The sequence below is a fragment of the Mustelus asterias genome, chromosome 4 (assembly GCF_964213995.1).
Source record: "Mustelus asterias chromosome 4, sMusAst1.hap1.1, whole genome shotgun sequence".
Taxonomy (NCBI): Eukaryota; Metazoa; Chordata; class Chondrichthyes; order Carcharhiniformes; family Triakidae; genus Mustelus; species Mustelus asterias.
Genome location: NC_135804.1, coordinates 135004564 through 135025737, shown reverse-complemented (window position 1 = coordinate 135025737; position 21174 = coordinate 135004564). Strand labels below are relative to the sequence as shown.

General features: G+C 44.3%; 1 protein-coding gene across 2 annotated transcripts in view; it reads right to left on the bottom strand.

The window, feature by feature from the left end:
* aff2 (AF4/FMR2 family, member 2) overlaps positions 1-21174 on the bottom strand; it is a 518040-nt gene that overhangs the window by 20473 nt on the left and 476393 nt on the right. For both annotated transcript variants that reach the window (XM_078211764.1, XM_078211763.1), the window contains exons 12-19: positions 20207-20334; positions 19250-19466; positions 15326-15453; positions 8297-8360; positions 7993-8129; positions 2556-2627; positions 2117-2210; positions 627-676 (exon numbers count right to left, since the gene is read on the bottom strand). In XM_078211764.1, coding sequence (XP_078067890.1) covers positions 627-676; positions 2117-2210; positions 2556-2627; positions 7993-8129; positions 8297-8360; positions 15326-15453; positions 19250-19466; positions 20207-20334 — 890 coding nt within the window. The remainder of the gene's footprint in view (positions 1-626; positions 677-2116; positions 2211-2555; positions 2628-7992; positions 8130-8296; positions 8361-15325; positions 15454-19249; positions 19467-20206; positions 20335-21174) is intronic.

Sequence of the window (21174 nt, the reverse complement as noted above, 5' to 3'; positions counted from 1 at the left end):
GGGATCTCTTAAATTTATTTTTTATTCATTCATGGGATAAGGTGTTGCTGGTTGGCCAGCATTTATTGCCCATCTCTAGTTGGCCGAGGGCACTTGTGAGTCAACCACATTGCTGTGGATCTAGAGTCACATGTAGGCCAGACCAGGTAAGGACAGCAGATTTCCGTCCTTAAAGGACATTAGTGGGTTTTTCCGGCAAGTGACAATGGTTTCGTGGTCATCAGTTGATTCTTAATTCCAGATATTTTTTATTGAATTCAAACTTCATCATCTGTCATGGCGGGATTTGAATTCAGGTCCCCGGAACATTAGCTGAGTTTTTGGATTAATAGTCTAATGATAATACCACTGGGCCATCGCCTCCCCGCAAATCCACCCAAGAAGGCAAATGTGGCCTCAGCTTAACATCTCAACCAAAAGATGGCACCTCTGACACTGTCACACTCCCTCAGTGCTGCACTGGAGTGTCAGCATTAGATTGAGTTTGTGAGCTGGCCCCAGAGTGCAAGGCGAGTGTGTGACCAAGCGAGCTACAGCTGAAACACAGGTCTCAGTAACAGGGCATTGCTGTCAGAGGTTTCACTCCAACAAAATGTGGTCCGTCAGAATTATTGAGGGAAACTTACTTTCCGTTCGTTCCCCAAGGAGAAGGAGCTTGTGAGGCTTTTGAGGAACTCTGCAACACAAAGAAAATCGTGCATAAAAATACAATAGACCCTTTTAGCTTTCCAATGAGAAGTGAAACAAATCCAGTTTCAGATTCTTTGTTATAAAATGGGATGGGGTCAGTCATGGAAACATGGAAACATAGAAAATAAGAGCACTTCTATCAAAGCACCTTCTAATATTCTCTGCCTCAGGAAAATAATCCCAGCATCTCAACCATGCTGATGCTCCTTCATTGAATTGTTATGGCACAGAAGGAGGCCATTCGGCCCATTGTGGTTGCACTGCCTCTCCAAACGAACATCATGACTTAGTGCCATTCTCCTGCCATTTGCTCATACCCCTGCACATTGTTTCTATTCAAATAATCATTTAGTGCCTTCTTGAATGTCTGGAATGTCTCGATTGAACCTGCCTTAGCTGTGAGAATAATATCAATGAGCCTGTTCCTAGATTTGGAGCATAAAGAGTAGGCCATTCAGCCCCTTGAGCCTGCTACTCCATTCAATTAGCCCGTGGATGATGCCTACCTCTATTCCATTTACACACCTTCACTCCTGATCCCTTGCTACTCTTAACTAACAAAAATCTTACTAGCCTCAACTTTAAAAGCTCCAACTATTCAACAGCATTCATGGCCTTTAACAGGTTCCAGATTTCTGCTACTCTTTGTGTAGAGAACTGCTTCCTATTTTCTCCCTTTACATAGCCTGGCCCTAATTATTGGATCACGTCCCTTTGTTCTCAGTAACCTCTATCAAAGGAAATGCATTCTCACCTTTTTTTATTCATTCATGGGACATAGGCGTCGCTGGCTGGCCAGCATTTATTGCTCATCCCTATTTGCCAGAAGGCAGTTGAGAGTCAACCACATTGCTGTGGCTCTGGAATCACATATAGGCCTGACTTGGTTAAGATGGCAGCTTTCCTTCCCGAAAGGGTATTAGTGAACCAGACAGGTGTTTCTAACAATCGACAATGGTTTCACGGTCACCAGTAGATTCTTATTTCTAGATTTTTTTTTGATTGAATTCAAATTCTACCATCTGCCATGGTGGGATTTGAACTCGGGTCCCCAGAGCATTAGCTGAGTTTGTGGATTAATAGCCCAGCGATAAAATGTCACAAGGCCATCCCCTCACCTGTCCATCTTGATGCCTTATCCTAGTAATATCCCAGGGAAGCCACGGTGCATGAAGTTGATCTTTCTCTACACCCTAGCTATGACTGCAACACTACACTCTGCACTCTCTCCTTTTCTTCTCTATGAACGGTATGCTTTGTCTGTATAGCGCACAAGAAACAATACTTTTCACTGTATGTTAATACATGTGACAATAATAAATCAAATCAAATCAGGGGAGCTGGGTGTAACAGGGTGAAAACCACCTTCATCATAACCTGTTTCATAACCCCCACCCTCCACCCCAACATAAAATCATTAAAATACCTTAAAATATTCCATCAAAGATCGGGAGTACTTTATTGCGTGGTCTTTCTTCAGTCTGAACATTCGCAAATAGAGAAGTGAAAGGCATCGGTAACTAGATTTAATTAAAGATAGATTGTATTAGAATAAGCACTCAATAGAACAACACAATTTATGTAAATGATGCTTCTCCTGTTGGATTCTTGAGGAACGCAGTGCTGATAGATGTGGGACAAAGTCAAAACAGCTCGTTTTGCCTGGTTAAGCACAATATGGAATTAAGGTAATGAATAAATGTCACAAAATAGCGCAGCTGTATCATCTATAATTTGAGAATGTAAGAAGATAAAATCTTCCCTCATTAACTTATTTTTCTTGACGACATAATGATACACTTATGATATTACAAAGCGGTTAACTGGAAGCTTAATAACCTGGCAACCGACTCACTAAAACTCACCATAAGACGGCCAATTTCTTATCAGCTATCGTAGCCATGGAGCCAGTGAAATTCTTTAACCTCATGGCGTACCTTGGGAAAGAAGCAAGGGACAATCAATAATGCTGCCTGGTGAGTAACGTGTAAATGGGTTTTATTAGTTTGTCAGATGCAGGGGAAGTGTGTGGGCAATTTCTGCTCTTCGCATGAGTGGCTTGTCAAAACTTAAAATGCATCCATTGACTCCGTCTACACTTCCCGCTGCCTCGGAAAAGCAGTCAGCAAAATCAAAGACCCTACGCATCCCAGTGTTTCTCTCTTCCACCTTCTTCTGTCGGGTAAAAGATACAAAAGTCTGAGAACACGTACCAACCGACTCAAAAACAGCTTCTTCTCCGCTGCCATCAGATGTTTGAATGGAACTATCATATATTAAGCTGATCTTTCTCTTCACCCTATCTGTAACTGCAACACTCCATTCTGCGCCCTATCCTTTCCTTTTTCCCTATGTACTCTATGAACGGTATGCTTTGTCTGTATAGTGTGCAAGAAACAATTCACTGTAACCAAAAGAGAAAATGTTGGAAAATCTCAACAGGTCTGGCAGCATCTGTAAGGAAAGAAAAGAGCTGACGTTTCGAGTTCAAGATAACCTTTTGTCAAAGCTTATTTATTTTTAACAATTTATTGTATCCCAATACATGTGACAATAATAAATCAAATCAAATCAAATCCAACAGTCTGGATTTTGTGTTCAAACTCCAAACACCTTTTTTCAAGTTGAATTTGATTCTTGGGTGCGTTAACCTATCTGCCACTCATTATACATCTCTCCCAATTTCCTTTGTTGAATCCAGAGGAAAGGAAATTGGAGAGTGATGAATATATAATGTCCAAGAGTCAAAATTACCCTTGTGCTGTGCTCCCTTTACACATCCAAACCTGTACCTGTACCTGTGCATAAATAGCACACCCAGGAAAATCGAGAGCAAAGAGGACCCATTTCTAACCATTCAGGTGAGAAATCACCTCCCCACGCCACCCCCCCCCCTCCCCCCCCACCCCACTCCCCCTCCCATTGTAAAATCTAAACTTTTGGCTTTGAGCTCATTTACATGGCATTTTGAGAGATGTGTGTGCTGAAATCAATACAGTTGCTCTTTAAAAGGACTGCGTAACAGCTGTATTGAGTTGTTAAGCTTGATTGTTTGTACGTAGCTATGCGAAAAGTAAGATGACATTTTGTTATACATTCTACAGCCTGAGGAACTAGAGTCATCAGCCACTCAGTGACTGTAACATCCCAACTTAATATAAAATTGTAGCTTGGGGAAGTAGCTGCATCAACAAATCTGATCTCTCAATTCTGGTTTTATGTTGCACAGTTACTAAAATTAGACATAATTTCTCAGCTCATAAATGAAGTGACCTTATATGTTACTATGTTGCATGGACATGAATACTATGTACATTAATAACTCTATACATAGGGATATACATATAAGCAAACATGAAACTCACATCAGGTTTTAGAATGAATTACTGACTTCTGTCTGTGCACCCCCAATTTTTCTTTCTGTTTTGCTAATGTGAGATTGCTATTGGGTATCAGGAATCAAGACATGTAAATGGAATTCGGGTATAGATCACCTAGAATCAAATTGAAACTTTGCATTTAAATAGCATCTTTCACAATCTTAGGATATCTCACAGCATTTTACAGCCAATGAAGTATTGTTGAAGAGACCATGTTGGAAACACGGTGGTATAGTGTTTAGCACTGCTGCCTCACAGTGCCAGGGACCTGGGTTCGATTCCAGCCTTGGGTGACTATGCGGAGTTTGCACATTCTCCCCGTGTTTTTGTGGGTTTCCTTCGGGTGCTCCGGTTTCCTTCCACACTCCAAAGATGTGCGAGTTAGGGCGTTTGGCCATGCTAAATTGCCCCTTAGTGTCCCAAGATGTGTAGGTTAGCGGGATTAGTGGGGTAAATATGTGGGATTACAGGGATTGCGCCTGGGTAAAATACTCTGTCAGACAGTCGGTGCAGACTCGATGGGCCGAATGTGTGCATTCTATGAACACGGCAGTCAATTTGCACTCTGCAGACTCCAACACACAAGCAATGTCCTACGTGTCCTAAGTAGGTGTTGACCCGGGATACTGCGGAGAACTCCCTCTTCTTCTCTGAGCAGTGTGTTTGGATCTTTTGCATCCACCTGAGAGAGCACATGTTCCTGCTGTAACATCTCACCCAAGAAATGACACCTCAAACAGTCCAACAATCCCTTGGTACTGCACCCAAGTGTCATCTTAGATTATGGATCAGAGATCATAGAATCATTGAATCCCTATAGAGCAGAAGGAGGCCATTCGGCCCATTGAGTCAGCACCGACCACAATCCCACCCAGGCCCTATTCCCGTAACCCCACATATTTACTCTGCTAATCCCCTGACACTATGGGACAATTTAACATGGCCAATCCATCTAATCCGCACTTCTTTCAGACTGTGGGAGGAAACCGGAGCACCCGGAGGAAACCCACGCAGACACGGGGAGAAAGTGCAAACTCCATACAGACAGTGACCCGAGCCGGGAATTGAACCCAGGTCCCTGGCGCTGTGAGGCAGCAGTGCTAACCACTGTGCCACCGTGTTTCCAACATGGTCTCTTCAACAATACTTCATTGGCTGTAAAATGCTGTGAGGTATCCGAAGGTTGTGAAAGGTGCTATTTAAATGCACACGTTTCAATTTGATTCGAGGTGATCTATATGCCGCTCAAGATTCTGAAGTGAATTTGGAATGCACAATCTGTGGGCTGGGTAGCACAAATTATTCTCGAGTACAGATAAGAACTTTGATGATACAAGTTTCAGTGTGAATTCTGCAAACAATATGGTGTTACTGGAAGAAATGGGGATCAGGCCAATGATAGGCAGGAATGCTGGTTTGGAATTTGGATTAATTTTAACCCATTTAATCTGATCAATTTGAACAACGGGTGCTTCACACTGCTACTAAGGAGTGGCTACACAAGCGGTATTTTCCACTACTAGGATGCCACTGCCAGTCCAGAAAGACAGTCTGCCGACCTCACCACTGAGCATAGTCACGTATGAATTTCAGTGCCAGTGCACTGCCAGGTACATTGGATGTATGTCCCAGCGACTCATTGATCGGATCAAACAGCATGTTCCTTCAGTTGTTTCCAATAGACAACTCCACAGACCATACTCAACCAGCAGAGCCCAAAACAAAACATCCGCTGTTAGAAATGATTCCCTGATTGGACATCACTTGCCAAACAATCCTGAGTGTGCTAATAGCTACACGAACAATCACATGTTTAATCTGTCAAACTCATAGGGCAGGATTCTACAGCCTCACTTGAGCGAGACCGGAATTTCCCGCCCGATGTCAATGGATATCTCCATTGTCCACCCCTCGCCCGCTCCAATTCCGTGGCAGGCGGTGATACCGTGGCTCACTTAGTAATGCTAGAAGCACCATACATTCATGGACAGGGGTTCATTCTCTGCAAACTAAAGGGATATGTTCAAGCCTTATGCATTTTTTGAATTACCCGGGAGCCTATGTTTCCCTGTTGCTTTCTCCAAGGCGATGTCTTGGCCAATCAGAATCGACTTGCCTACCAGTCAGCATCCTTTTTTTCTGTGGCATAAATTGTCGTGAATGTCTGAAATTTGGTATTCTTGTGTTTGTCCTGATGAGTGCAAGACAAAAAGCTTCGGCAAAATGTCTTTCTATTCAGCAAGATTCAAGTTCCGTATGACCAAGCGACTCCAATATTTATCCCTCAATCAACATAGAAACAACACATTATCTGGTCAATCTCACATTGTAGTTTGTGGCAGCTTTTTGTTTGGAAATTAGTTGATGTGTTTCCTACATTACGACAGTGACTGTACTTAGAAGTAGTTCAATTGCTGTGAAGCGCTTTGAGATGTCTGGTGGTTATGATAAATGCTATACGAATGCAAGTCTTTCTTTTCCTCTGTCTTCTGAACTAATGGGACATACGGCCTATATACCTGGCATCACACCAGCACTGAAAATCATCCTTGACCTTGCTCAGACTTTGCAGTTCTGAGTTCAAGTTCATTTGCCATTGCCCAATTCACCAGTCTATGTTCGTCTAAAGTCAGGTACTATTCTCCTTGGTGTGACGATACTGTGCCTTTAAGAAATGTATTTGTTATGCTCCTTGTGCAGGATCAGATTTCGCAGTTTGTTTTATTATCAGTGCCGTTCTGTCGATAACCGGCATCCTGTATTGTTACTGCAGCACATAATTGCTTCTGATTGCTAGAATGTTTGCGTTAATCTGGACTAATGCTGTTCTGTTGTTTTTAGTGTTCCCTTAGGATTTTGCAGAGTAGGGCTTAATTAGGTTGATTGACAGGTAAGTCATGTGACTGGGTGGAGCTAGGCTTACACAGAATTTTCAAGTTTAGATGCTGCTTTTGAGTCGAGAGACAGCAGAGCCTCTCTTTTTCCCTCTCTGAAGTCTGGAGACTGGAAACTGCCAGAGACAAGGATCATCTCTCTGAGGTTCTGCTGTTTTGCGGATATATCCTTCTCCAGAAACTGCAGTCTGGATCTCTGTCCAGAAGTGTTAAGAGGTTGGAAATCTAGCACCCTGTGAGCATATCATTTATAAAGTTTATAAAGTTTATTTATTAATGTCACAAGTAGGTTTACATTAACACTACAATGAAGTTACTGTGAAAATCCCCTAGTTGCCACACCCCGGCGCCTGTTCAGGTACACTGAGGGAGAATTTTAGCATGGTCAATGCACCTAACCAGCACGTCTTTCAGACTGTGGGAGGAAACCTGAGCACCCAGAGGAAACCCATGCAGACACGGGGAGAAAATGCAGACTCCAAAGAAGGGTGAATGTCGATGGGGATATTGCTTTAAATTAGAACTGTAGAGATAGTTAGGTGCTAAGATGGATACTTTGCCATGTTTAAGTCTTTTAAGTGCTAAAAGTTATGTTAATTATTTTTGTTATATTTTAACTGTGTTATTAAATGAATTCTGTTTTGACAAAAGCTCCCGAGTGGGTCATTTGAATCATACCTGGTGTGAAACACCTTGTGTCCACCCTAAGGCCAAAATCAAATGTTGTTGGGGTCTCAGCTAACTTCATAATACACCTTGGAGTTTCTCGTCTGGTCCCTAATATTAGCTTTCGAACAAGTTGAGCACTTTATTTGGTCAAAGTATTTACTCAGCTGACTCCAAGCATCATAAATTAATATAATCTAAAAATTATGAGCAAACAAAATGTCACAAGTCACTTTAAGAATTAAGTTCTGAAATATGACATCTCCATATAGATCTTAATCTTCTACCTTGATTTCCTCACAGCAGGTTATTAATTATCATTTAAAAATGATTAGTAAAATTATCTTCCAAAAGACATTAACCTGATGAGTTCCACTGTCTCGGAATACATGGTGTATGGGGATTTCGCTTCTAATGGATCACGCTCCATAGCATTTCCACATTCAATGAATGATAGTGCTGCATCTGCATAATTAACTGCTTTTCCAAACTTATCAAGCTGAAAATTAAAAAAAGAAAAGAACTTTAGTGATGTGAATCTCAACAAGCGGCAACATAATTTCACTTCTCACCAGCGATAGAGCAGCGGCTTCGTCGGGTAACTATTAATTTGTGTCATTTCAGTGACACAAGAAAAGAAACATTAAAAAATAATGAATATCTTACCAATGCATCAGCTCTATGTTTCAACTTCTTGGCCTCTTGCATGTAGTAATCAGCGTTATGAGACCTGCAAAATAGTAATCATCAGTCACAACCGGGCATCTGTGGTGTTATTGAACATAGAACATAGAACATTACAGCGCAGTACATTGGCCCTCGATGTTGCGCCGACCAGTGAAACCAATCTAAAGCCCATCTAACCTACACTGTTTCAATATCATCCATATGTTTATCCAATGACCATTTAAATGCCCTTAATGTTGGCGAGTCCGCTACTGCTGCAGGCAGGGCATTCCTCGCCCTTACTACTCTCTGAGTGAAGAACCTACCTCTGACATCTATCCTATATCTATCACCCCTCAATTTAAAGCTATGTCCCCTCCTGCTTGCTATCACCATCCGAGGAAAAAGGCTCTCACTATCCACCCTGTTGAATCCTCTGATCATCTTGTATGCCTCTATTAAGTCACCTCTTAACCTTCTCTCTAACGAAAACATCCTCAAGTCCCTCAGCCTTTCCTCATAAGACCTTCCCACCATACCAGGCAACATCCTGGCAAATCTCCTCTGCACCCTCTCCAATGCTTCCACATCCTTCCTATAATGCGGCGACCAGAACTGTACGCAACACTCCAAGTGCGGCTGCACCAGAGTTTTGTATAGCTGCAACATGACCTCCTGGCTCCGAAACTCAATCCCTCTACCAATAAAAGCTAACACTCCGTATGCCTTCTTAACAACCCTATCAACCTGGATGCCAACTTTCAGGGATCTATGCACATGCACACCGAGATCTCTCTGTTCAGCCACACTACCAAGTATCTTACCATTAGCCCAGTACTCTGTAATCCTGTTACTCCTTCCAAAGTGAATCACATCACACTTTTCCGCATTGAACTCCATTTGCCACCTCTCGGCCCAGCTCTGCAGCTTATCTATGTCCCTCTGTAACCTGCAACAACCTTCCGCACTGTCCACAAATCCACCGACTTTAGTATCATCCGCAAATTTACTAACCCATCCTTCTACGCCCTCATCCAGGTCATTTATAAAAATGACAAACAGCAGTGGCCCCAAAACAGATCCTTGCGGTACACCACTAGTAACTGAACTCCAGGATGAACATTTCCTATCAACCACCACCCTCTGTCTTCTTACAGCTAGCCAATTCCTGATCCAAACCGCTAAATCACCCTCAATCCCATGCCTCCGTATCTTCTGCAATAGCTTACCGTGGGGAACCTTATTAAACGCTTTACTGAAATCCATATACACCACATCAACCGCTTTACCCTCATCCACCTCTTTGGTCACCTTCTCAAAGAACTCAATGAGGTTTGTGAGGCATGACCTACTCTTCACAAAACCGTGTTGACTATCCCTAATCAAATTATTCCTTTCTTGGTGATTATAATCCTATCTCTTATAATCCTTTCCAATACTTTGCCCACAACAGAAGTAAGGCTCACCGGGTGTCTATAATTACCAGGTTTGACTCTACTCCCCTTCTTGAACAAGGAGACAACATTTGCTATCCTCCAGCCTGTTCCTGTAGACAATGATGACATAAAGATCAAAGCCAAAGGCTCTGCAATCTCCTCCCTAGCTTCCCAAAGAATCCTCAGATAAATCCCATCCGGCCCAGGGGACTTATCTATTTTCACACTTTCCGGAATTGCTAACACCTCCTCCTTATTAACCTCAATCCCATCTAGTCCAATAGCCTGTATCTCAGTATTCTCTTCGACAACGTTGTCTTTTTCCTGCGTGAATACTGACGAAAAATATTCATTTAGTGCCTCTCCTATCTCTTCAGGCTCCACACACAACTTCCCACTACTGTCCTTGACTGGCCCTAATCTTACCCTAGTCATTCTTTTATTCCTGACATACCTATAGAAAGCTTTAGGGTTTCCCCTGATCCTACCTGCCAAAGGCTTCTCATGTCCCCTCATGGCTCTTCTTAACTCTCTCTTTAGGTCCTTCCTGGCTAACTTGTGACTCTCAAGCGCCCTAACTGAGCCTTCACGTCTCATCTTTACATAAGTCTGCTTCTTCCTCTTCACGAGAGATTCAACGTCTTTTGTAAACCACGGTTCCCTCGCTTGACCACTTCCTCCCTACCTGGTACATACTCATCAAGGACACGCAGTAGCTGTTCCTTGAACAAGCTCCATATTTCAATTGTGCCCATCCCCTGCAGTTTCCTTCCCCAACCTATGCATCCTAAATCTCACCTAATCGCATCATAATTTCCTTTCCCCCAGCTATAACTCTTGCCCTTCGGTATATACCTATCCCTTTCCATTGCTAAAGTAAACGTAACCGAATTGTGGTCACTATCATAGAAACCCTACAGTGCAGAAGGAGGCCATTCGGCCCATCGAGTCTGCACCGACCACAATCCCACCCAGGCCCTACCCCCACATATTTATCCGCTAATCCCTCTAACTATGCATCTCAGGGACAATTTTAACCTGGCCAATCAACCTAACCCGCACATCTTTGGACTGTGGGAGGAAACCGGAGCACCCGGAGGAAACCCACGCAGACACGAGGAGAATGTGCAAACTCCACACAGACAGTGACCCGAGCCGGGAATCGAACCCGGGACCCTGGAGCTGTGAAGCAGCAGTGCTAACCACTGTGCTACCGTGCCGCCCTATCACCAAAGTGCTCACCTACCTCCAAATCTAGCACCTGGTCTGGTTCATTACCCAGTACCAAATCCAATGTGGCCTCGCCTCTTGTTGACCTATCTACATACTGTGTCAGGAAACCCTCCTGCACACATTGGACAAAAACTGACCCCTCTAACGTACTCGAACTATAGCTTTTCCAGTCAATATTTGCAAAGTTAAAGTCCCCCATAACAACTACCCTGTTACTTTCGCTCCTATCCAGAATCATCTTCGCAATCTTTCCTCTACATCTCTGGAACTTTTTGGAGGCCTATAAAAAACTCCCAACAGGGTGACCTCTCCTTTCCTGTTTCTAACCTCAGCTCATACTACCTCAGTAGACGAGTCCTCATCAAACATCCTTTCTGCCGCGTAATACTGTCCTCGACTAACAATGCCACATCTCCACCTCTTTTACCACCTTCCCTGCTCTTACTGAAACATCTAAACCCCGGAACCTGCAACCTGTTGGAGTGCAGAACAGCCAACCTCTATGCGTCAACCTCCACTGCATCCGAAAATCCTCATACACCACAGCAGGCGGCACGGTGACACAGTGGTTAGCTGTGGGGATTCTGTGATTCTATGATAACACTGACAGCTTTGCTGTTTTAAATATACATTGTTCACACATTCCCTGAGATATCTCCTAGTGAAGTGGATGTTACATAGACTGAGTACCATCATTGCGTCTGTATTTCTGTGATTGTCCCACACGGTGGATAGCGAAATATACTTTTATTGTCGCTTGTGACAGAAAGGAGCACAGTGCCTGCATATTCCCCCAAAGCAGTTCAGCAGCTTTACAGGTTCATGAGGCATCCTGTGTGGCAGGTAAGCTAGATTGTCCAGAAGGCTGCTGGTTTTCACCAGACCTGTGCTGGATTGGTTGACATGGGCATGCCATGTCACTGAATGGGGCGACTCGGTGTCACAGTGGTTAGCACTGCTGCCTCACAGCGCCAGGGACCCGGGTTCGATTCCCAGCTTGGGTCACTGTCTGAGCAGAGTCTGCACATTCTCCCCGTGTCTGCATGGGTTTCCTGCGGGTGATCCGGTTTGCTTCCACAGTCCTAAAGACGTGCTGGTTAGATGCATTGGCCATACTAAGTTTTCCCTGAGTGTACCCGAACAGGCGCTGGAGTGTGGCGACTGGGGGATTTTCACAGTAACTTCATTGCAGTATTAATGTAAGTCTAATTGTGACACTAATAAATAAACTTTAAAACCTGGGGAAGCGAATCCGTTCTCAGAGGTTACCAGAGGGGAGTCACTGAGACTAATTCAATCCCCTGCCTCCCACCTCCCTGTCCTCCCTCCGCCCCACCCATCTTGCGCCACCATCCCCCCTTGTCACTTGTTGGAAAGTCACCCTTCGCTGTTTGGAAAGAAAAGGCAGACAGCTGTGCAAACCTTTTTCTAATTCCAAACCACGAATTGCCTAGTTTGGGGAGAAATAATTGTCTGGCATTGTCTCCGATGCAGTTGTTTTTATTTAGTCTGTTTTTTCAGTCTGTTCTCTTACCACTGCAGGCTTATCTGAGTAGCTGAACAGAGGAAAACAAATGTGCTAGCAGTCGAATGCTCAAAACTCGACGTTTTGTAATCTGCGCTGGTTCTATAATGTAAACATCACCTTACACCCAACTCATCGCTCTTCAAGTTTATTTATTAGTGTGACAAGTAGGCTTAGATTAACACTGCAATGAAGTTACTGTGAAAATCCCCTAGTCGCCACACTCAGGCGCCTGTTCGGGTACACTGAGGGAGAATTTAGCGTGGCCGATGCACCTAACCAGCACATGGGGGGAAACCGGAGCACCTGAAAGAAACTGACGCAGACACGGGGAGAACATGTAAACTCCACACAGTTAGTGACCGAAGCCGGGAATTGAATCCTGGTCCCTGGTGCTTGTGAGGCAGCAATGTTAACCATTGTGCCACCGTGCCACCTATACACTCTGACATACAACTATTTATATATGCATTGTTATTAGTGTCAGCTCCACTTTTGGGATATGGACCATTATTGTTCATACAAACACTGCTGTTAGCATACGCGTCACTTCATGGAGCAGGTATGTACAAGTCAGATGAGAGGGACAGTAGATCAACTCATAGGAGTAGCTACAAGCTGCAGCAATATGCAAACATACACAATATTTATTGCAACGCCCATCAGATTTACGAACATTCTTTCGGGAAGGAAATCTGCCATATCTATTCCATCTGGCCTACATGTGACTCCAGTCCCATATCAATCTGACTGACCCTTACCTGAAGCTAATCGGCTGTGCCAAAAAAATAACTGCACCTCACGCCTACCTTCATAAGGATGATTCGGGGCAGGCAATAAATGGTGCAGTGACACCAACATCCCGTCAATTAATAAGCACCAGTTATATTAATGTATGCATCACTTTATCGATATATGTACCACTGCTATTAATATACGCTGCACTACTGAAACATTGTCCCACTACAATTCATATGTGCACCAATATTATTGATATATGTGTCAATGTTATGAAGCACGTCGCGCCTTTGAGGGCCAAACGACTCTCCTAATCTTCCCTTGCAGAGCAGTTAGGCTCCCACTGTGACTGCTAATAGGCAGACGGAAGAAGCAACTCGGACTGAACTAAAGCAACCCTTGCATCTGTTCCAGCCCTCAGCTCCAAAACATGTTAGTCTTGGCAAATACATCACTGATACCACTTCATCAAGATGGAAAAAGCACTCAGTGTTTAGTATCCCACTGCTTTCAATGAGCACCGTTCTTCCAGTAGGTTCCTGTTACTTTATTGAACATGGTATAATGGAGTTCAGATTAACTCCAGTTACAGGAGAAATTAATGGCCTTAAGTGAACTTATCGAAGGGAAAGGACATGGGATGGTACTGATGAACTGATATTTCAGCAATGGTTTAAAACGTTACCAGATCAGTAGATTTCAAGACAGATAATGTTATGCTCAAAGTACGTAGAGCAGAGGCCAAACCAGAAACTGTCCCCAGTTTTTGTTGCCAAGACATGAAGAAAACATTAAAATCTTGAGTGTAACTCATGGGAGGAGCCATAGGCCGAGAAACATTTGGTTCTACACAGACAGGTTTCCGCTCCGAGCCACGCACCATTCTGACTTGGAGCGGGATTTTCTGGCCCTTCCTGCTGAAGGGATCTTCCGGTCTCGGTGGAGCTGACCTCCTGCGAGTTCCCTGGAAGCAGGAAGGATGAGCCACAAAAAAGCCGGAGACCTCGATGGACCCAAAGATCCCGCCGGTGGCCACTAGCGAGCTGCCTCTGCTGCCAGAAAACACACTGCGGAGGGGGAGGAGAGAGACAGGGCTGGGCCGGAAAGTCCCGTCATTGGAAATATATCACCATTCCTCAGTATCACTGGGTCAAAATCCTGGAACTCCCTCCCTAACTGCACTCTGGGTGTTCCTAAAACTTGTGGACTGCAAACTTTCAACATAAGAACTAGGAGCAGGAGTTGGCCATCTGACCCCTCAAGCCTGCTCCGCCATTCAATAAGATCGTGGTTGATCTTTTCGTGGACTCAGCTCCACTTACCCGCCCGCTCACCATAACCCTTAATTCCTTTACTGTTCAAAAATCTATCCATCCTTGCCTTAAAAACATTCAATGAGGTAGCCTCAACTGCTTCACTGGGCAGGGAATTCCACAGCTCACCACCACCTTTAATGGGTAATAAAGGTAATAAATGGGTAATAAAGGAACTACAAAAGGTCGTGAATGTAGCCCAATCCATCACGCAAACCAGCTTCCAATCCATTGACTTTGTCTACACTTCCCGCTGCCTTGGCAAAGCAGCCAGCATAATTAAGGACCCCACGCACCCCGGACATTCTCTCTTCCACCTTCTTCTGTCGGGAAAAAGATACAAAAGTCACGTATCAACTGGCTCAAGAACAGCTTCTTCCCCGCTGCTGTCAGACTTTTGAATGGACTTACCTTGCATTAAGTTGATCTTTCTCTACACCCTAGCTATGACTGTAACACTACAGCCTGCACTGTCCCGTATCCTCCTCTATGAACGGTATGGTTTGTCTGTGTAGCGCGCAAGAAATAATACTTTTCACTGTATGTTAATACATGTGATAATAATAAATCAAATCAAATCAAATAAAATATAATAAATGCTGGTCTAGCCAGCGACACCCCCAAGCCGTGAAAGAATGAGCAACCAAAAAAAAACTGAGTTTTATGCCATTTTTGCAGGATTTCTGTCAAAATCACAACAGACAAAAGGCAACAGCAAGTGAACAGATGGGTTCATGTGTCAGTGATACACGTTAACAAGAAAGACACTCAAACTTGAACTTACATGTCATCAAAAGATAATTTCGGTCTTCGTGGCTCCGAGTGACCGTTGGATATTAATATCCAGGGATCTGTTTGTGGTTGGCCGTTTTCATGGCTAATGCTGGATGAGTTAGGATGTGATTCAATCTCCTATAGTAAAGAAGTGTTTGTTAGTTCAGGAAGGATTTGGCTGTGGACAGCAAATTCATTGCCGGAGTTCCTACTCAATGTCTTTACCCAGGAAGGATAGTAATCTCATTTAAATACATTGTGATAAGACTAAATACAATTGAAGGACTTCCCTGCTAAATGCTCCCTCCACATGAAGAACTCCCCCCTCACCAACGTGATGTCACGTCGCCAAGCTTTATACCTCACTTTACAAACCAAGAATCAGTCCAGGGAAGTCCACTGGGAGGTGGTGCAGAGATAAGTACAGGCCCAGGCTGTGCCCTGTTGCTGTCGCTGCCCCCTGGCACCCTGGGGCAGTGCCAGGGTTCAGCTCTCTGGGGACCATTAAAATGGGTTCCCTTGATGTGTGGGAGGGGGGAGGGTTGCCCCAGTGCTTGTGGGAAGAGTTGGGGGGGGGGGGGGGGTTGGTTGGGTATCCTCTATCTATGGTTCGGGAGGAAGGGGGAATATTTTTTTTTCAGTGCAATTGGGGGCACCCTGTAAAATGGTGCCCCAATCTCTGCTGGAAAATTCCAGCCTCTTTTTCTCTCTCCACCAACGATGCCAGACCTGCTGTGTATTTCCAGTACTTTCAGTTTTTAGTTCAGATTTCTCGTGTCTGTGGTACTTTGTTTCTGTTTTGGATCAGACAAGTTACTGACTCACTGCTCAGTGCCAAAGGAGGAAATATCACCCTTAACTCAACATGGAGTTAAATGGAGACTAACTGGTCTTGGCATTGGAGGGATTTCAACACAATCCCATTAAATACTTCAGCTGGATTTACCAGACCCTGCTTCATGCCAATTTCTAGTCTAAATGATTCCATGCTGCCCAGTAGACTGTCACATGTAATGCCCTTTCGTGCCAAACATCCCCCACCCAAAGATAATTCTAGAACATTGTAAAATATCATGCAGTTCATCATGTTAGTATTCCTGCCTTACGTGCATTAGGAAAATAAACAATGATGAAAGGGAGGAGGATGGCTGGGTAGTTCAGTGGGTACTAAAGAACCTTCATCTGCAATGTTACTCAGAGAAGCAGGGTAAATATATGGGATTACGGGGATAGGGCATGGATGGGATTGTTGTCACTACAGATTCAATGGGCCGAATGGCCTCATTCTGTACTGTCAGGATTCTATGATTCTATTCTATGATGGCTTGTACCATTCAAGTCAAGATAAGTCACACGAGTGATCACTGAAGTAACACAAACGTTAATCGAAAATGGTAGTCATGAAAATGATAAATAAAATTTATAAGGAAAGGGCGTAATATGAAACAGAATCGTAGAAAAATAGAATCCCTATATTGCAGAAGGCGGCCATTCAGCCCTTTGAGCCTGCACCGACAACATTCCCACCCAGTCCTATCACCGTAACCCCACGTACCTACCCTGCACTATGGGGCAATTTAACCTGGCTAATCAACCTCACCCACATATCTTTGGACTCAAGAGATTGTGACTTTTTTCAAGCAACATTACATTAGGACATATGGGCCCCACTGCCAGAGGTCTGTATGGAGCATGGTTCATAAACAGACATGTCGGGGGGGAATTTTCCTGTCCCACCCACCACTGGAATCATAGCAGGCGAGGGACAGACCATGCAAAGGTTTGTTGACCTCAGGCGGGATTTTCCAGTTTTGGGGCGAGCGGGGCTGGAAAATCCTGCCTGTAACTGCAGCAAAAATTCTCCAATTAGCATTTCTCTATCTCTGTCAGGACTTAAAGGGTCAGGCATTCAACCCAAAGAAAGAAAATGTTGCTGTCAGCAAAAGTCGCTCCATCCTTCTAAGTTCTCTTTCAGTTTCTGGGCGGCACGGTGGCACAGTGGTTAGCACTGTTGCCTCACAGCACCAAGGAACTGGGTTCAATTCCAACCTTGGGTGACTGTGTGGAGTTTGCCTATCTGCATGGGTTTCCTTCAGGTGCTCCGGTTTCCTCCCACTGTCCAAAGATGTGCAGGTTAGGTTGATTGGCCATGCTATCTTGCCCCTTAGTGTCAGGGGGATTAGTAATATAAATGCATAGGGTTTATGGGGTTAGGTCCTGTGTGGGATTGTTGTCAGTGCAGGCTCCATGGGCCAATTGGCCTCCTTCTGCACGGTAGGGATTCTATGAGTCTAGTGGAGACTTGGACCTGGTTATTGCAAGAAGGTCAATATTTCCATTAAAATGGCGGAGATTGGGATTTCAGGTGTGCTTGCTCACAAGAGTTTCACAACCTCACTATCAGGGCAGGGACAGGCAAACGCTCTCTCGCCAAAATTTTATTTCATAATTCTGAAATTTCCCCTATTCTCATCAGAAAATATCGACTTTGCTCACCGGCCAAAAGGGGAAAAAAAAGCCAAATTAAATTACTGTAAAAAAAAAGCAAATCAAATGCTTTGGAAATCTGAGGAAAATAACGTAATGCAAACTGCAAATGAACAGCATCGTCTCATCTTGTGAAGAGAGTGTACAGGCCAGGGCTATTATGATAATAGCTGAGACTTAACTGAGCTGTTGCTATGGCAACAAAATCGATTCAGGTTATGTCCAAGATGCGAGGAGAAATTGAGTCTAGTGCAGCCTTTCTAACAGTGATATGTATGAACAGTTCAAAGGTATAACTTTAATATCAAGGATTCTGTAGGAAGGTGCCACACAATTTATCAGAAACATTGCTGGGTTCTCTCTAATCAAATCAGGCCTCTTTCATGTTAGGTCATTATGAGGAGGACACACCATCATCATCCCTTTTATTTTTAAGAATTTCAGCAGGAATTATTCATAACAAAAAAAAACATATATTCCATTTGATTATGGGTGCGCGAAGCCAGCTGCTGAGAGTGTGATGTTTAACAAAATAAGGCGTAGATTGTATAATATCCAAAATATAAAGAAAACATGGAGTTGGTTTTAGCGATAAGTTGTTTCATGGAATTGAATCATAAAATCTGTCTCGTGACATCTCAAAGCGCTTTACAGCCTGTGAAGTACTTTTCAAGTGTAGCCACTGCTGTAGTGCAGGAAATGTGGGAGCCAATTCACGCACAGCACGATCCCACAAACATGATAACAACATGATAGACTGATCTTGAGTGATGTTTGTTGAGGGATAGTTATTGATTGAGGCACTGGGGGGAATTCCCTTCCGCTTATTGAAACAAGTGCTGCAAGGCCTTTTATATCTTCCCCAGAGGGCTTAACATAGAATCCCTAAAGTGCAGAAAGAGGCCATTCGGCCCATTGAGTCTGCACTGTCTCTCTGAAAGAGCATCCCACCCAGGCTCTCCCCTCCGCCCTATCGCTGTAACCTTGCTGATTTAGCATGGCCAAGTCACCTGACCTACACATCTTTGAACACTAAGAGGCAATTTAACATGGCCAATCCAACTAACCCATACAGCTTTTGACTGTGGGAGGAAACCAGAGCACCCAGGGGAAACCTATGCAGACACGGGGAGCATGTGCCAACTCCACACAGTCACCTAAGGTGGGAATCGAACCTGGGTTCCTGGCACTGAGACAGCACTGCTAAGCAGTGTGCCACCATGACACCCATCTCATGTAAAAGAGGGCACCTCTGACTCGACAGCACTCGCTCAACACTGCACTTTCAAGACCCACAGCCTTCAGACCAAAGATAAGAACGTACTACCCATTGAGCCACAACCAACATGCTAAAACATTAACCTGCCTTTTCTCTTCACAAATAGACTTACGTATTTTCCACCATTATCCCTTTCCTGGTAAGAAGAGATTAATAGCCAGAACTCACAATGGGATTTTTCGCATGGGAGGAGCACTTGTTCTCAGTTTTGCGATGCTTGTATTGTACAGAGGGCTGTGAGGCACTGGTTGGTATGGGGTTGCTGTTGCTCTCCTGGCTGAGGGAGTTGCTCTCGCTGTTCCGCCGTTTGGGTTCGGGCTCGTCCGGCAATGGTGACAATGGAGGCGGGAACTTCCTCTCCCTCCTTGTCAACTGCTTCGATATCCTGCAAAGGAGAAAGAATTCATTCCCAGGGTAAGATGTTAAATATTGGAGTCAATCGTAGATGTGTCTTAGTGACGCATAAAGCCATTAGACCCATCAAGTGAGTCCCTGCCTTTACCTCTACGTACCAGGCCAGTCATCATTCCCATATTATGGTTAGCGTTGGCAAGTGGGTGAGGTAGAATTCCAGTTTTTAAACACAGTTGGTTAGAAGTCAGGAAGGAAATGAAGATACATCTTTCAAAGGTGTACTGCACGCACTGGTTACAGCCCCACCCCTCCCCCACAAGGTAATACCCATCCTTTGTGCCACCCTGTCTGTCTCCAAAACCCACCGCCCCTCCCTAAGTTGCCCGATCCTTTCCCACCCTAAAGCCCAGGGCATACCCTAGTCTGGGATCCATTGCTCTTTATCACAGGGCCTGCTTGCAGTCCCAGCAGCACCCACTATTGGCACAACTAGGGCTGTTAGAGCTGCCGGCAAATCAGATTACAACCCTCTCACCAAGGGGCGTGAGTGACACTCTTTACAGGTATAAGCCACCCCCAGTGCATTATTCCTGCAGGCTGGTCTTTCTTTTCAGTTGGCTAGTCTGAAATTGACTTTTGCAACTGATGGGAAGAGGCACCGCATAAAATTCAGCTCAAATGGGAAAGGGAACAACATTTCCAGGGTGTCGAGTGGCTTTGAAACATTTATTAAAATGGGAGTAAAAGGTTACGAACGTGAAAGGTACTTACTCTTTGCTGCTCAGAACCTTGTGACTGGAGTTAACAGGGCAGCTGACGGGAACGAGTGTTGGGGCAGCTATCTCCCTCTCCACACGTTGCCTCTTGCTATCACAGAGAGCTTCCGTACTTTCCATTTGCTAAAGAAAGGAATTGATAGTGAACGTCAGTGACTACAAGAGATCAGGAGGAGATATCGTCCTGTAATATGGTGCTAGAATGGGTTGCAGAAATCATTGGATGTTCCTGTGGACTCCCTTGTCAAGTGCTGAAAATTACATTTGGCATTTGGTCCATTTAAGACTACCTTACACACATGTACCAGCAGAGGGAGTCTGCTGGGAAGCGATAATAAAGGATCTGTGTTTAATAGCTCATTTTGTTCGAATTCTAAATATCTCTAGCTGAATATACAACTGTTTCTGTCTCAAGAACATCACACTGCTCAAATCTATCCCAATTTCTTTTCCTACATGATTCACCAAGTTTAATACCACTTACCCATTCACTCCCTGAGAGACCCTGAGTAATGCTCTGGGGACCCGGGTTCGAATCCAACCACAGCAGAGGTGAAATTTGAATTCAATTTGAATTCAATAAAAATGTGGAATTAAAAGTTGAATGATGACCATGAAACCATTGTTGATTGTCATAAAAGCACATCTGGCTCATTAGTGGGCGGCACGGTGGCACAGTGGTTTGCACTGTTGCCTCACAGTGCCAGGGACCCGGGTTTAATTCCGGCCTCGGGTGACTGTCTGTGAGGAGTATGCACATTCTCCCAGCGTCTCCGTGTGTTTCCTCCGGGTGCTCCAGTTTCCTCCTACAGTCCAAAGATGTGCGGGTTAGGTTGATTGGCCATGCTAAATTGCCCCTTAGTGTCGGGGGACTAGCTAGGGTAAATGTATGGGGTTAATGGGATAGGGCCTGGGTGGAATTGTTGTCGCTGCAGGTTGCCGTGCCATATGGCCTCCTTCTGC